The 14847-nt window shown below is 39.1% G+C and overlaps 1 protein-coding gene across 1 annotated transcript in view; it reads left to right on the forward strand.

Annotated features, from left to right (window-relative positions):
• CAP2 (cyclase associated actin cytoskeleton regulatory protein 2) overlaps positions 1-14847 on the forward strand; it is a 55529-nt gene that overhangs the window by 17561 nt on the left and 23121 nt on the right. The window contains exon 3 of the mRNA XM_003204725.4: positions 2927-3004. Coding sequence (XP_003204773.1) covers positions 2927-3004 — 78 coding nt within the window. The remainder of the gene's footprint in view (positions 1-2926; positions 3005-14847) is intronic.

The following is a 14847-nucleotide window of genomic DNA, read 5'->3' on the forward strand; positions in this document are numbered from 1 at the left end:
ACTCTTTTCAGAAAGGCTCCTCCCTGGCTTTTCTACTTGAATTTACCAGTCTTTAGCATTTCCAATCAATTGATTCCTTGTTTAGATCCCAAATTTAGCATTGTTTTAAACTAGGAGGGAGGAAGAGGACATAATAGCTAAGTTTTATCCTGTTCATATTACCTCTGCCAACAAAGTTATCTTAAAAGGAAGCAATGCCATCCAGAGGGATTTTAGTAAGTTCAAACACTGGGCCCATGTAAAACTAACGAGGTTCAGCAAAGCAAAGTGCAAGACTTTGCGCTTGGGTCAGGGTAATCCCAGAAATATACACAAACTAGGAGAAGAACACCTTGAGAGTTGGCTGCCCTGCTGAGGAGGACTTATGGGTTCTGGTAGATGGAAAACCCAAAATGAGCCAGCAGTGAGTGCTTGCAACTCGGAAGGCCGACAGTATCCTGGGCTGCATCAGGAGAGGAGTGGCCAGCAGAGCGAGGAAGGTGATTGTCCCTTTCTACTCTGCTCTTTGAGGCCCCATCTGCAGTACTGCGTCCAGGCCTGGGGCCCCCAACACAGGAAGGATGTGGAGCTCTTGGAGAGGGTACAGAGGAGGGCCATGAAGATGATCAGAGGGATGGAGCACCTCTCCTATGAAGACAGGCTGAAGTAGCTGGGCTTGTTCAGTCTGGAGAAGACTGCAGGGAGACCTCATTATGGCATTCCAATATTTAGAGGAAGATTATAACCATGAGGGAAATTAACTTTTTACACAGGTAGACAGTGATAGGACAAGGGGAAATGGTTTCAAACTCAAGGAGTGAAGATCTAGATTAGGTATCAGGGGAAGTTTTTTCACTGTGGTGAGGTGCTGGAACAGGGCGCCTGGAGAGGCTGTGGATGCCCATCCCTGGTGCTGTTTAAGGCTGGGTTGGATGGTGCCCCAGGCAGCCTCATCAGATGTTTGATGTAGTGGTTGGCAACTGTCTGTGGCAGGGAGATTGGAACCTGATGATCCTTGAAGTCCCTTCCAACACAAGCCATTCTATAACTCTATGAAGTTATACATCAAGAAGAATGTAAGGATGCTCAGCTTACTCTTCAGCTCATGACCATGGCCTCAATTCATCTCTTGAGTTCTTTATTGTTCCAGTAGCTAAAATAAACCTATGGCTTAGTTTTACTTCTCTGTGAAAGACAGATCAACAAGGCACTTATCCTTCATTCCCTTACTTTTTTATTTTATAATCTCTGAACCAAATTTTCCTTGATAATCTCACTCTTTGTAGGTTCTGTACCTAGTATCTTGTTTCAGTCGTTTATGCATCCAGAGACTAGCTAATTTTTCTCTTGACCAGCATGTGCAGATTGTTTCCATTATTAATGCAAATCCATTCTTTCCTGCATTCAGTTAATTGAGTTCCTTGGGCCACTCATCTTCAGTCACTGATTTTTTCTATTTTCCACAAGTTGGCCCCTCAAAAATACCGACCTGTAGATTTATTTTTGTCCATCTTGCAGTTTCAGAAGAACTGAATCTATTCATAATCACTCCTCCTCAGATATTATTTTTTGGTCAGCTGGTCTGCAAGGTCCTCCTTATGCACAAAAATTAAGCTTAAAATAGCATGCATGTTGTTTTACAAATTTCTGTACCAAAAGTCAGTCTTCTGAAATGCCTAAAAAAACCCCAAACCTTGCCATTTTGATAGTATTTTTGTCTGTCTGAAAAGGTTGTTTCCTGTACTCATATAATTTCCCTTGTTATTTATTTATTTATCCATTTATAGAGATGACTGCCTTCTTACAAATCTCAACTTGTCAGAGCATAACATCCCCCTTCTACACAAATAGTGTCCAAGTTGCCCTCTTTTACCACCTTTCCTTGCAGTGATTTTCATCCTAACAGATTAAGTTTTATTCATGCCATCACATTTTAAGATAGATAAACACCATTTGGCTTTGAGCTATGAACTTCCTAACTTTAATGTAATTTAAGTTGCACCCACATAGGCCCATACATAAAATTTTCTTGTTTTCTTTTTAGACTGAAGGAACCTCAAAGACAAATAGCATGAACTTCCCCACCCTTTCACAAAGTGATTATGAATGTACTCATTCATATTAGATTAACTTAACAGCATTTGGTTTAGTTTTATATAGCTAATACATACTATTTATGAATAGTTCTTTTCTTTGCTAATAACTCATCATTCTAGTCATTACTCATCCACTTGAATAAGATATAGGTGATACTGAAATACTGATTGGATTCAAATCAACATACATCATTCATAATGTAACGAAAATGTGTAGTGTTCAAAAACAAATTTGTCAGATGCAGATTTAGTCCAAATTCTAGAGTTCTGGGGGGGAAATTGCCCAAAAAGCCTCAGCCACCCTCATCTCTCATAGCCATCAGTCTTAGGGTCTGCACAGGGAAATACAGGAAAGGAATGAGTTACAGCCTCATCTCTCAATAAATATGCCAAACTCTTCTTGAACATCACTACAGGCTAAGGTACCATTCAGCAGAAAGTTTGCAGGCTGCAGGTCTCAGCAGTAGTAAGTTGTTATCTTGCACTCTGAGTATAAACACTGCCATTACATTGCCATTAAAATGCCTGAACATTCTCTGAAGTGGTAAAATTAAGTCCTTCCGTGACTTATCTTATAAATGATAAGCAAAAGGCTGCATATCAACTTGTTTTATTTCCTATCTGAAGAAGATAGGAAGCCTAACTTCAGATTTAAAAAAAAAAATTATATATATATATATATATATATATATATAGCTAAGCCACTATAGTACATTTTTTCCAGTCAGCATTGCTGTGATTTAGATGAGAAACAGCAAGAAAAATTTGAGCTGTCACACTTGACTTTGAGCTGCCAAAGAGAAGTACTGGAGGTCACAGGCTAAGATTTAACTTATCTCTTTTCCTTACAGGCAGAGATGGTACGTGCTGCTTTCCAAGCACAGAGATCTTTCCTGGTGTTAGCATCTCAATGTCAAGAGCCTCAAGAGGTAAGAAAACTGACCTACAGTTTCAAGAGTCACTGCATTAAAAGGCTGTCTTCCTGCATGTTTTGTATCATCCCTGCATTTGCTTCTATCTGTTACTTTATACAGTGTACTTAGATGCTTGCTTTTAGTGTTATTAGCATGGTACTGCAATAAGCAGAAAGTTTACAATAACCAGAGTGAAGAAATTTTTCTGAACCAATACATACAAGATCACTGTAGAAAGCAAAGGTTTCCATTATAGGGCTGTAAGTAGGATCAGTTTTTCTCTGGAAGCTGAAGATACTAGGCAATATAATGACTTCTTGCTACCCCACAGGGATGTTGTATAATAGACTTGGAAGTTAGGGAGTAAGCTATTGAGAGAAAAAAGATCAATACTAGCCCCTAGACTGAATACTCTCAGAGCTCTGGATTAGTCTGATTTTGGAAGAGGCAATGCTTTTCATCAAGAAAAGGAAAAGGCATTTTATATCAAGTTGATTTATTTACTTTAGTGGTAACCTTTCACAAGTAGAAAGCTCAGGGAGGCTGTGGAGTTGTTAAGAAATGTCATTTGAAATGAAATGAAATGTCATTTGTGGTTTCTGCAGGGCACAGTGTTTTGGATAGTAACACTGTATGAGTCCTGGGAACAATCATTGGGCAGCCCTTCTGTGGGACTGCTCTCAACCTTCCTTCTGTGAGTGTGCAGAGAATGAAGTCTCTACTTGCACAGCTTTCAGTTCTGTCTTTTTATGGTAGCTCATAGTTCACTAAATTCTGTATTCTCAAATCTGAGCTCTCTGCAACTAGGATGAATTATTGAAATTTTGCTGTCATTATGGATCGTAGAGATACAAATTGAAAGTTTTACTAAATAGTATCTTTTGATGTACTCAAAGGAAAAAAAAAAGAAAGAAAAAAAAGCACAGATATTCCAGATGAGACTTTTGATTCATGTAGTTCCAAGCAAGGGAAGGGATCCGTTGTTTTTCCATCTGTCCCTGATCTCAGAGAGTAAAAGTGAGTCATGATTTGCAGAGAACCAGCAAAATTCCCACTGCTACAGGCCTCAAGAAGTCATCTATATTGGCTGTGAACACAGTCACACCCAGAGGCCCACAAAACTCTTCGTGCTTGTTGGTAAAATATTCCCCAGTGAACAATTTCCAATGGCCGCTAATGTAATGCAGTGCTCCAGATTGTTGGCATTGTCCCCCCTCTGATGAAAGTTGAAGCTCTGGCTCACTACTTGGTGATGTGTTACCAGGCTGATTTTCTCTGCTTTTCAAGTGAGAATTGGAGTGGCTTCTCCTCAATTTTACCCTTAACATTTTCTGAACCCGATGTCAAAAATTTGATATTTTTTCAGCTGTAAAGCTCAGAAACTTTCATTTTCAAATGGCAACAAAATAAGCAAGGGAAAAAAAAAGATCAAATGTAAAAAGAGATTCTCCTGCGATCCAGAACGGCAGCTGCAGAAGCATTAAGAAAAGCAACAAATAATAAAAACCTTGCCATAAATGTAACCACAGTTGGCCACATGTATAGCTGGGCATTTTCAGGCTTGCATAGAATTGATCAGCTTGTTGATGGCAAAAAAAGTATTTTTTTATCATTTAATTATCTTTTAGATAAGAGGAAGTGCCAGGTGATACATGTGTTACAATGCCAGGAATACTACAGGTTAAGGTTCGTTTCTCAGCGACAACAAACCCAGTCCAATTACTGAAGGTTTTTTAAAGTGAAGACTCTTAGGTGCACATTTTTGATAGGCATCCAAAACTCTACAGCTGTTAATTCCTTTCCTCTCTTTTGCACATACTTTTTGCACAGTCCTACATGCAGCTATAAAGCAGACAACCTGAAACTAGTTGAAGGCAGCCTATTGTATGCAACTTGAATAGTATGCTCCACTGCAGACTGACAACACAAAAAAGCATCAGGCTTTTTATATCTCCATCTCAATGGGGAAAAGAATCCTTTTGCAAAGCTGTATTGGCTAATAGTTTTGAAAAAGCTAGTTAACACCAGATAACGCCAGGGAGGGAAAGAATCAGGGGTCCTTTTCCCCCCACCCCCAGGATTTTATTGATGCAATGTCATCTGGGCTCTGGTTGTATTTACAGCCTAGAGCCACAGAGTCAGTGTGGAATCCAAACAGGAAAGCTAGTCATTAGTGTATCAGAATGCACAGGGTAGAGAAAAGCAAATGAAGATGACAGCATATCTATAAATGCAAGAGAAAAGAGAGTAATTCTGTCATTCAGCTGTCTAGACTGTTTGCTTTATAATGTAAAGCTGTGAATGAGCCAGCGGGCTGCGATTATGGCATAGTAGCTTTGCAGACATTCAGAGACAGCGGTGTGGAGACTGAGGGGATTTACTGAGTTCCTGTCATGTTGGGATGTCATACGTGGTGCCTTAAAAAAAAAAAAAGGGGAGGGGAAAATGCCCTGCAAAAATAAATTAGCTCAGCTCTTGCAGCTTATAAACTAATGAGCGAGGAATTCAGACTAAAAGAAAGCTCCTACATGTATAATGATCCTTAGACTTTTCTGTGCTTAGCAAAGAAGGAAGAGAAACGGTATCACACAAAAAGCAGTATTTTTCCCCTCTGTGAAAATGTTGCAGGCTGAAGTATTCTTTCAGATCTTGAACTCCTTCTGTGAGTCACTAGCAAACATTTTCAGTTCAGTTTGCTTAAGCTGCTTCTGCAGAGTTTTGCTCCTTGATAATAAAGCTGATATTTTTTCGTTTGGAATCTGCTGCAGTGCATAGCCTTTATTATCTGTATATGTGAAAACAGTAGGAGCTGGGAAGGTAATTCCAGCTGGCATACCGATCTAGCATCAACCGCAATAAATTACTTAGCAGAGAGCATGTTCTGTTACTTTTTATGGTCATGTTCTATATTTGTGTGTGCAGTGGAAGAGATCACATGGCAAAAGCAGCGTTTGATATTCCTGTTTGTGTATGTCCCAGTTAACGGCTGCTGGGTGCAGGCTCATTCAGCAAGAGGGAATACTTGAGTTCATCTGCTTCTCAGAAATTACATTCTGACATCAAACTTCAAATGTTAAAAGTAAAAGTCTGTAGGAAGTTGTTTATTATATAGAGATAGCAGAAAGAAGATGGCGAATGGAAAACAAATCACATTGTCATTTTATTCTGGGAGATGTTTTTAAATGGTATTTTGAGAGGATGTTGCTCGGGCAATTCAGAAGATAATGTGTTAAAGAAACGTCAACCATCAACCTTCACAAGACATTTATGATACATGTTTTGGATGTGAATTTTCTTCTCCCAGCAGTTTAAATTAAATACAATTCTGACTGAAAAGTTATTATGTTGTATAATAATGTTAGAAGTTATTAGCCTTCCTAAGCAACTCTGTCTGTTTAACAAGTTTTTTAATTCAGGATCTTGTACACAAACATATGAGATCACTGCACCAAACGTATGAGGCACTGCACTAAATTCCTTGTCAGTGGTAACTTATATCATCTCCTCTTATAGGTTGCTTCATTTCATTTTAAATGTTCGAAGAATTTTAAATTACACATATTATTAGTGATATAGTGTTCTATGTAATATTTAACAATGTATTTATGTATTATTTTTATATTATTTATATATTGTTGTTATTAACTATTAATTCTAAAACTCACATTAACAAATAATGGTAGAATAAAGTAAGATGCTGCTGTGTTTAATGGGAGCTACACACATTTACTTTGATCCTCTGAGTTGTTATGTGAAGGTTAGTTTTCGTTAGTGAAGTCATGGTACATAAATTGACATTGGTGACTTGAAACTTTTAAGCATTTTAGCGTAGCTTAAGTCTTAAGACAGAAAAATGTCCTTGTAATTAGGCAAAACTCAGAACGAATGCATCCCGTGGTAAGAAGCACTGCAAACAGTGACGAATGCAGTTCAGACTATAAATGATTACATAACTCCTCATTGAACTAAAATAAAATGCTGAGTTCATGTGACTGGCAGAACTCATGGATTTAATTACTAACATGGTGTAGACAAACATTCCAATGAAATACCTGCTTAAATATCGAGAATGTATACATAGGGAAGTGAGAGGTGAGAGAGGGCTTTCCTTTTTTCTTTTTTTCCTAGAAAAGTGGGAAAACGTAAGCCCAGGAAACTGTACTTGAAGTTGGAACGAGAACCATGGAAACAAATTCTCAGGTTTTTAATTTCTTCAGGGGTCAAGCAAAAATTCCATCGTAGAAACAGAATAGTTCTGGCATTTCTCTAAATAGAGTTATTCTCAGATTTTTTTCTTCTAGAAATTAAAGATGGAGATTTACAGTTTCGTATTCTCTTTCAGTTTAGGATTAGTCATTTTTTTCTCCTATTTTTAAATCACTCTGGTAACAGAACTCCTTGGAGTCCTGCATCCTAGCAGGATTTTGTTTTCTAATTATATTGACTTGGTTTTTGCTTATGTCATTCCATTTCCCACTATTTTTCCCCATACCTACCAGAATCACCCTTACTTTTTTCCAAAAATATAAAGACCAGTATATTCTCCATTATTTCATTACTTACTTACGCTAAAGAGTTTGAGCCAAGTTTTGCTGCCACGCTACTTAGTTGGTTGACTGCTGCAAAGCTTCACCTTTGCATCTAGAAATAGCTTAAGGAAGAATTTGGTTCAGTCCTTTTAAGGTCCTCAGGTCTCAAATTTACAGAAGGTGCCAAAGAGTGACATGGACAGACCTTGAGAGTCCTGAGCTCCAAAGGGAACCCCTTCCCCCATCCTTTTCTCTGAAATCTTGTCAAACTGTTAACATATTTCTGTTATCAGCACGCCTACAACTGCATGAGATGTGTGGTCTCAGCCACAGCAATGGACCAACTGACAGTTTCCAGTTGCTATTCTGCTGCCTTGCTGTGTTCACAGGCTCATTTCTGGATATTGTTGCTAACTCTTAGTTTCAGACTGGCTTTCATCTTTGATTATTTCTTTGTTGCAGGTGTATTGCCAGATAACCCCTTGGCACCTATTACTTCATAATGTTGTCTCAAAAGTGTTAGATAGCATTTAAGCAGCCTAAGCTCATGACATTTTCTGATCGTGTCGTTAATATCTGTAGGTATTCTTGTACCATGTCTCTTTCCTCACTTGTGTTTACCAAAACTCCCAAATTGATAATCTCTTAGTGAAAAGAATAATGCAAGTGAAATTCAGTTCTGTCCCGCAAGCAGAGCAGTTGGCTGTAAGAAGGCCCAGAGACACCTCAGGATCCAGAGAACACAGAAGGGTCAGATTGGTGCCACATCTCCCAGTCACTATGGAAGGGAAGTAGAGGCAGAGATGCACATCAGCACACACGTCTAGACTGGCTCATGCCAACACCGCCAAGCAGAGACTCTCCAGCACCCTATGTCCAGTGCAAAAGCCAGGCTCCAGTAAGCACAGGCTTCTTCCCTTGTTTTATTTCATACATCAATACTGGGATTAAGAACAGTATCATCCTATAAGGAAGACATTAGCCAAGATGGCACTCCACACATTATCTAGCTCTTCACTTGACATACCCATTAAGTAGTTCTGGGGATTCCATAGGCTCTTACTGCTGAGTTCTGCTGTGCCCTCAGATAATGCCTTAAAATCACCAGACTCGTTTTCAGTCTCTCTAGCAATGCTCATATTCGAACTGTGTCATGTAAGAGCCCACTGAACTATGTTGCTGGGACGTCCCCTTTCCCTTAGCATAATGTTCTTTAGTTCTGTTAAAATGCAAATCCAAAACAATACACTCCTGTCACTGTGCTACCCAATTGTTTCCCAGGATTTTTAGACTATGTGTGAGCTGCTAAGAGGGAAAGAACTATGGGAACAGCCAACTGAAAAGCAGGGCTTTTCAGGTTTGCAGTTTATTCCAAAGTTTTCTGAATTCATTTTAGTATAAATTTGACCACAATAACTAACTCTTGAATTCTGAGAGTTATGCTCATTCATAGGTTACATATTGAACTTGTCAGTTTTATATTTTTTCACTAGGGAGATCTCAGGTGAACCAGATGAATGTCCGAGCATCTAACATATCTGTCCTGGCAGATACCTATGTGGAACCTAACCAGCTTTAACAAAAACTTGTGAGATCTCAGATGGTATGCACAGAACAATTGTGGCTCCATAGAATACCATTTTCTGAAAGAATTTTGCTAGTTCAGATGGCCTAGGGCCCATGGACTACAATCACAGCAGCAAAGATCAAGGGGTAAATCAATAGGCTGGAAACAATTCATTTGTGTAATTTTCTTATTGATGAGGTGTGGGATGTTTTTTGGCCTGTGTGCCTGAAGCAGGAGGCGCCCTTCTGCTAAAGGTGCTGCTCATGAGGATCTGCAGTGGAAAGGAAAACAATATAGAGAGCACTGAAGTCCATTTAAAAAACAGTGTTGTTCAAAAGTGTAAAGTATGATTTGTCACTGCTGCAGAGGCTGCATGTGGCTCCTATCAGGCCCTGGATTTCTCCACAGGTTAGCAGCTATTCTCTTTGATGTTCTTCTCCATTTACCTTTCCTGAGAGTTAGCATTTCAAAATGACTAAATTTGTCATGTGGGATTTGGTTTTTGTGTTCCCATTTTTTTCACAAGCACAGAATTGCTACAGCTCAACTTGGCTGTTAGATTGAGAATTTATGTGCTAAGAGGAATAAATGCCAAATACCAATTAAGTCACTTTGGAAGCACACAAATGTGTCTAAGCTTCCGTGTGGATGAAGCTGACGAGACATTTCTGCACATTTGTCTCCCTGTGCCATAGTCCTGCTGCTGCACAGCAGTGAGTTGAAGTGGCAAAACCTGTACTATCGACAAATACTTGTTATACCACTATGCTGAAAATGTACAGGCTAAGAAAACGAGATCAAAATAAATTAAGCTCTTTCTGTCATTAGCTAGGAGACCTCTGAACCCTAGAAATATCGGTATATTCTAAGGATGGAAATGTGAACCACTGGGTTCACGTGCAGTAGGTTACACTGTGGTGTGAAATGGGAATGTGAAACACTGTGATGTGAAACACTTCGTGCTACAAGAGATGGAGATAAGCAGTGTGAAGTGAAGTTTGGTGGCAGCCAATAATAATGTTTCACTGGACAAATGAGATAAAGAAAAAAATGTAAGTGTCTGAGAAATCCAGAATTTCACTACAAGCAGCATGATTTGGAGGCTGAAAGTTATGAACTAGCTTAGATTCACCTCTGAAAAAAAAAAATATTTTCCATATACTTCATAGAAAGATTATTCCTCACCCTAATTTGAACATTGATTCCATTCACATACACAGACGCAACACAGAAAAGATAAGCCCTTCTGATGCCATATGTATGCCAAAAGAGATCAGCTCCAACTTTCGAGTCTTCCTTGTAGTTTGCCTCCTACAAAATATGGGAAAGTACAGTTGACCTGAAACTATTTTAGTTTCATATCAGAGCCATCCATAGACGAAACGCGCCTCGCTGGTGGTCACTACAACTACTATTCTGTATATTAGGGTAGAACATATAGAACAGAATGAGATTGTGCTCATCAGCATTAAGAGTCAAGGCAGGCATCCTGCTTAAGGTGTCTTCTGGGCCCTCTTTATAGTTAATGGCAGCACATCTTGAGTGGAATCTTCACACTGTAGCATCTATTAAAGACAAAGAATTCCTCAGGGACATCTCTTTCTTCGGTTACAATAGAGGGAATTAAGTCTCAGCTGAGAGAGCAGATCCTCATTCCTTAAGCTGTTAGACCTGCATGTGGTGGATGCTGTCCATGACATCTTTCACCCCATGAAAGTGTGGGTTGTTAACATGGATGGCATGGCTGAATCTACATTTCTGGTTTAGTTCACAGGGGGGCAATGCTTTTTCTCCAAGTCAGCTCCACTTACTGTGCTGTGATCACATTGCAGTGCAATGTGCAAAATGGGTACCTTTCTGATGACGTTAGATGGAAGATTGCTGCACTCTCATAGAGCACTTCAACTACAGTTTACAGCTAGTCCAAAAAAACCTCCCAGAGATGCATACAGTGTGAATGCCAGGTCCTCAGCACCGTTTTGCTCTACAGATCCATTCCTACTAGGCTGCACTATTTGCCAACATGCACAAAGAGAGATGATTCAAATCAACTCTGCTTCAGACTTGCCTGTGAAAAATATAATGCGAATGCAATGAAGATTTTGAACTGATGGAAGAAAAGAAAATAACAGAACTGTGGAATGGAGATAGCATAGAACTAAGGTTGTTCAGGCTGCAGCTGAGTAAAATGAAGGGCCTGTTGGTCTCAGATGTTCTCAGTTTTCTTTTACTGGTCCTGTCCCAAAGGCTGCCACCCCCTCATTGAACATAACTTAAAAGACTACTTGTTCCCTCGCCATGTTTTTTTCACAGAAAGCTGGGTTGGCTTAAACATTTTAATAGTGAGGTCTGAAAAGTCACCACCCATCAACATAAAAATTCTTCAGCTAACAATCTCAACCCTCAAAACCATGTAATATTAGCCAGAAAGTACGTAAGTTCTTTAAAAGCTATATTTTTATTTACCTGCTGGGTTTTGTGTTGTTGCACAGAATTCATGCTGGCAGGCCTCAGGACAACAACAATCCTGAAAAAATACCTGTTTTCTCCAGTGAAGCCTGAGGTTTTCAACTAGTCGCTTGTTCCAGCAGCCAAATGTTAAGCAAGCTTTATTATGCATATTGAAGCAGTTTTATTGTGCCTTAATAGGCAAATCCCAAAATACAACAGTTTGGCCTTTCTCTGAATTAAATCCACTTGCCTCAGTCCTGTTCACCTGTCATTGGTGGAATTTCTGTGAGTAGTATGAAAAATCTGAAGGAAAAAAAAAATGTGTTCAGTAGGTTCTGTGGGAATACTGGTATTCCAGGCCATTTTGTAAGACTGGACCTAGACTGTTCAACCTCTGAAGCCAAAGCCTAAGGCACTTCTTTTTGTATTCTGTAACTTTTTTTGTTGTTTCTTTTTTTTCCTACTCAGTGCAGTAGTCTCACTATTCTTGATTTTCTATTAAGAATTGTGGATCAAAGCTGACTAGTTGTTTGGGTATTAATATTTAAAAAGACGGTCTGGTTCTAATAATCATTAAGAAGGGACAAAGGAATACAGGAGTTACTTTTGACATTTTTATGTTGTGCCATTATTGCATTTTTAAATATTTCAGCAAAACTGATCTTATAATAGGAATGGTGTTCATACAAAGACTGTTAAAATTCTGTTAAACAACTGTGCTGTGTCTTAAATGACAAGACATCTTATCTGGCACATGCCAAAGGCATGCTGTAGATTTTTCCAACAGCTCTGAATCATCTCCTTGAATTCATTTTTTCCTAGAGATACAATATGGACAATCAGTTAATTAATAACTGTTCGTATAGTCATTACCATGAAGAGATCATTCTCCTAGAACCCTCAGCACAACTGGTTCTGTACTGTAGAGCCAAACAAGACAGATTAACGCCAGAATTAACGAGCCTTTCTATATCCATATGCCATATACACTATAATTCATCTGCAGTCTAATCACTAACTAAAAGTTTTGAATCAATTGCAGGGAGATAAGACTCAAGTGGTTCTGTGCAGGCCTGTATTCCTTTATTCCTGACCATTACACAGAAGTTCAGATCATAAGAAGTTCACACACACACACACACACACACACACACGATGCACAGACAAGCAGAAATCATTACAAGATAGAATAAGTGCTCAGAGAATGGAAGGCAAGCTGTACTGTTCTTACAGTGCAAAATAGACAGGATAGAGCTGAAGATACCCTCAAGCCCTTTGTGGTTCTTTGCCAAGTGAATGATTACTTTGAGCTACTTCCCTTAGCAATATATTATTTGCCTTTAAAACTCTTACACTGAACTTCTGTGAAATTACTTCAATTCACTACAATTTTCTTAACAGTTGATTCCCTACAGGTTAAGTCCTGTGTTCTGAGGCACAGAAATACTGTCTGTACCAGTGAGAGAAAACCCTCACAAAAGTGGTTGGGAGTTTCTCCAACTCTCAGTGTAAGCGGAGTAGGAGGAGGGGCAGCTCTTATGTTCTCACTAAGGAAAATGTTCAGCCCTGATGTTGCCTTCTTATCAAAATAAATATAAACATCAAAATGTTCTACAAAGGCAACCAGCCATATTAACATTGTTTCATACAGAGGAAGCTGGAGCACAGGAAGGTAACTCTGCTTTCCTAAAATCCGACAATGATTTGGTAGAAGAGCTGCAAACAGAACCTCCCTTTGCAGACTCCCACTGCAGTGCCCTATCCACAGAAGCGTGCTGCCTCCCAGTGCTGTCCAGATATGCCAGGCATCTGCACAGCTGTATTTTTAGTGCTGATATTCTCTCTGTCTGGAACTGGACCATGAGGACTCACAATAAGCCAAAGACTGTAAATATCCCTTCAACTTTATAGGAGGAAAACTGGCATCGTTTCAAAGCAGAACAAGCACTTTCTTCAATTTCAGTTTTGCTAACTACTGTCATACTTAAAAGATTTCCCTAAAAAAAAACGAAGAACCAACCAGCTGCAGTGTGTTGTAAACAAGTAAAATTAGAAGGAAGAGTTCCTGCACAGTGTAACATGTTATGATAACAGAATCAATCTTTCTTAACTACAAACCACAGAGGTTTCGGGGCTCTTTCAGATTTAATGACTTGAGCTGGTCATTAAGTCATAAACAAAAATCTTTCCATCTCCTAGTAGTACTGTAACATTGGTTTTCTCCCAGCCCACTTTGCTGCAGGAGAAGACCAAATATTCCCATTTACTTCAGATGCCCAAGCCTTTCTTAAAACTACATTACCACTAAAATATTAAGGCTCCATTGTTGCATCAAAATTCTTTTCAAACCTCATAACCTATTTTTGTCCTATTTTGAGGAGTGTCTTTTGAGTTTTCTCAATCCATAGCAAACATGCTTATTTTCAGGTGACATGATCTTCAAGGTCCCTCCCAACCCAAGCTACTCCATCATTCTATAATTCTATGACAAAATATTCCGTGAAGCTGAGGTCTCATGGGAAGCTGGAAAGATGTAATGTAGAGACAGAGACCAAGTAGCAGGTATATACACATTGTTTTGTGTGATAACAGGACAGTCCTCAAAATTATGAGGATTAGTTTCCTCTGGCAAACACATCCATTAAACAAGGACTACTGAGAAAAAAAAAAAGGTGAGTAGAAAGTATGGAGTTCTGCTACTTTGTCAGGAAAATAATACCTTGAGTGACTTCCGAGTGAAGAGCCAGGGAAACTCAGAATGGGGCACTCTCTTTGGTGGGACATTGCATGGGTTCTGCAGGCATACTTTTGCAATAAAGATTTTGACTGTTTTTCTAGAAACTTATTGCAAAGTAGCAAAATTCAGCAGCTCTTTTGCTTGTAAACTAATGACTGCTTCTCCCCGAATGAGTTGTTTCTGAGTGAAAGAATTTTTCCCAGCAAGTAAGTGCTCTAAATTAGTTTTTCTGAGACACTGGATCTGTGTGATTAACATTCACTTTGCAGAGGAGAAGAGCTTGGATAGCTTTTACATTCATTCTGCTTTTCTCCTCCCTCCAGACACTGTTCCTTCCGCTCAACAGTCATTCCCCTGGATACCATTCCTTTCTGATTAACACAGGGGAATTTCTCCAAGCCATGCCTTGCAGGCAGTGTTTCCCATGAAATGTTCCCATATTCCTTGCAGCCAAAGGAAATTTAAACATTAAAACTTAGCGGTAGGGAGATCTAAAATGGATATTGCCTTCACTACATTACTTTCTAAATCTTGTCACCAGATGATAAGGGGTCACTAACTAACAAGTAATTTG

This window comes from Meleagris gallopavo, chromosome 3 (genome assembly GCF_000146605.3).
Source record: "Meleagris gallopavo isolate NT-WF06-2002-E0010 breed Aviagen turkey brand Nicholas breeding stock chromosome 3, Turkey_5.1, whole genome shotgun sequence".
Classification (NCBI taxonomy): Eukaryota; Metazoa; Chordata; class Aves; order Galliformes; family Phasianidae; genus Meleagris; species Meleagris gallopavo.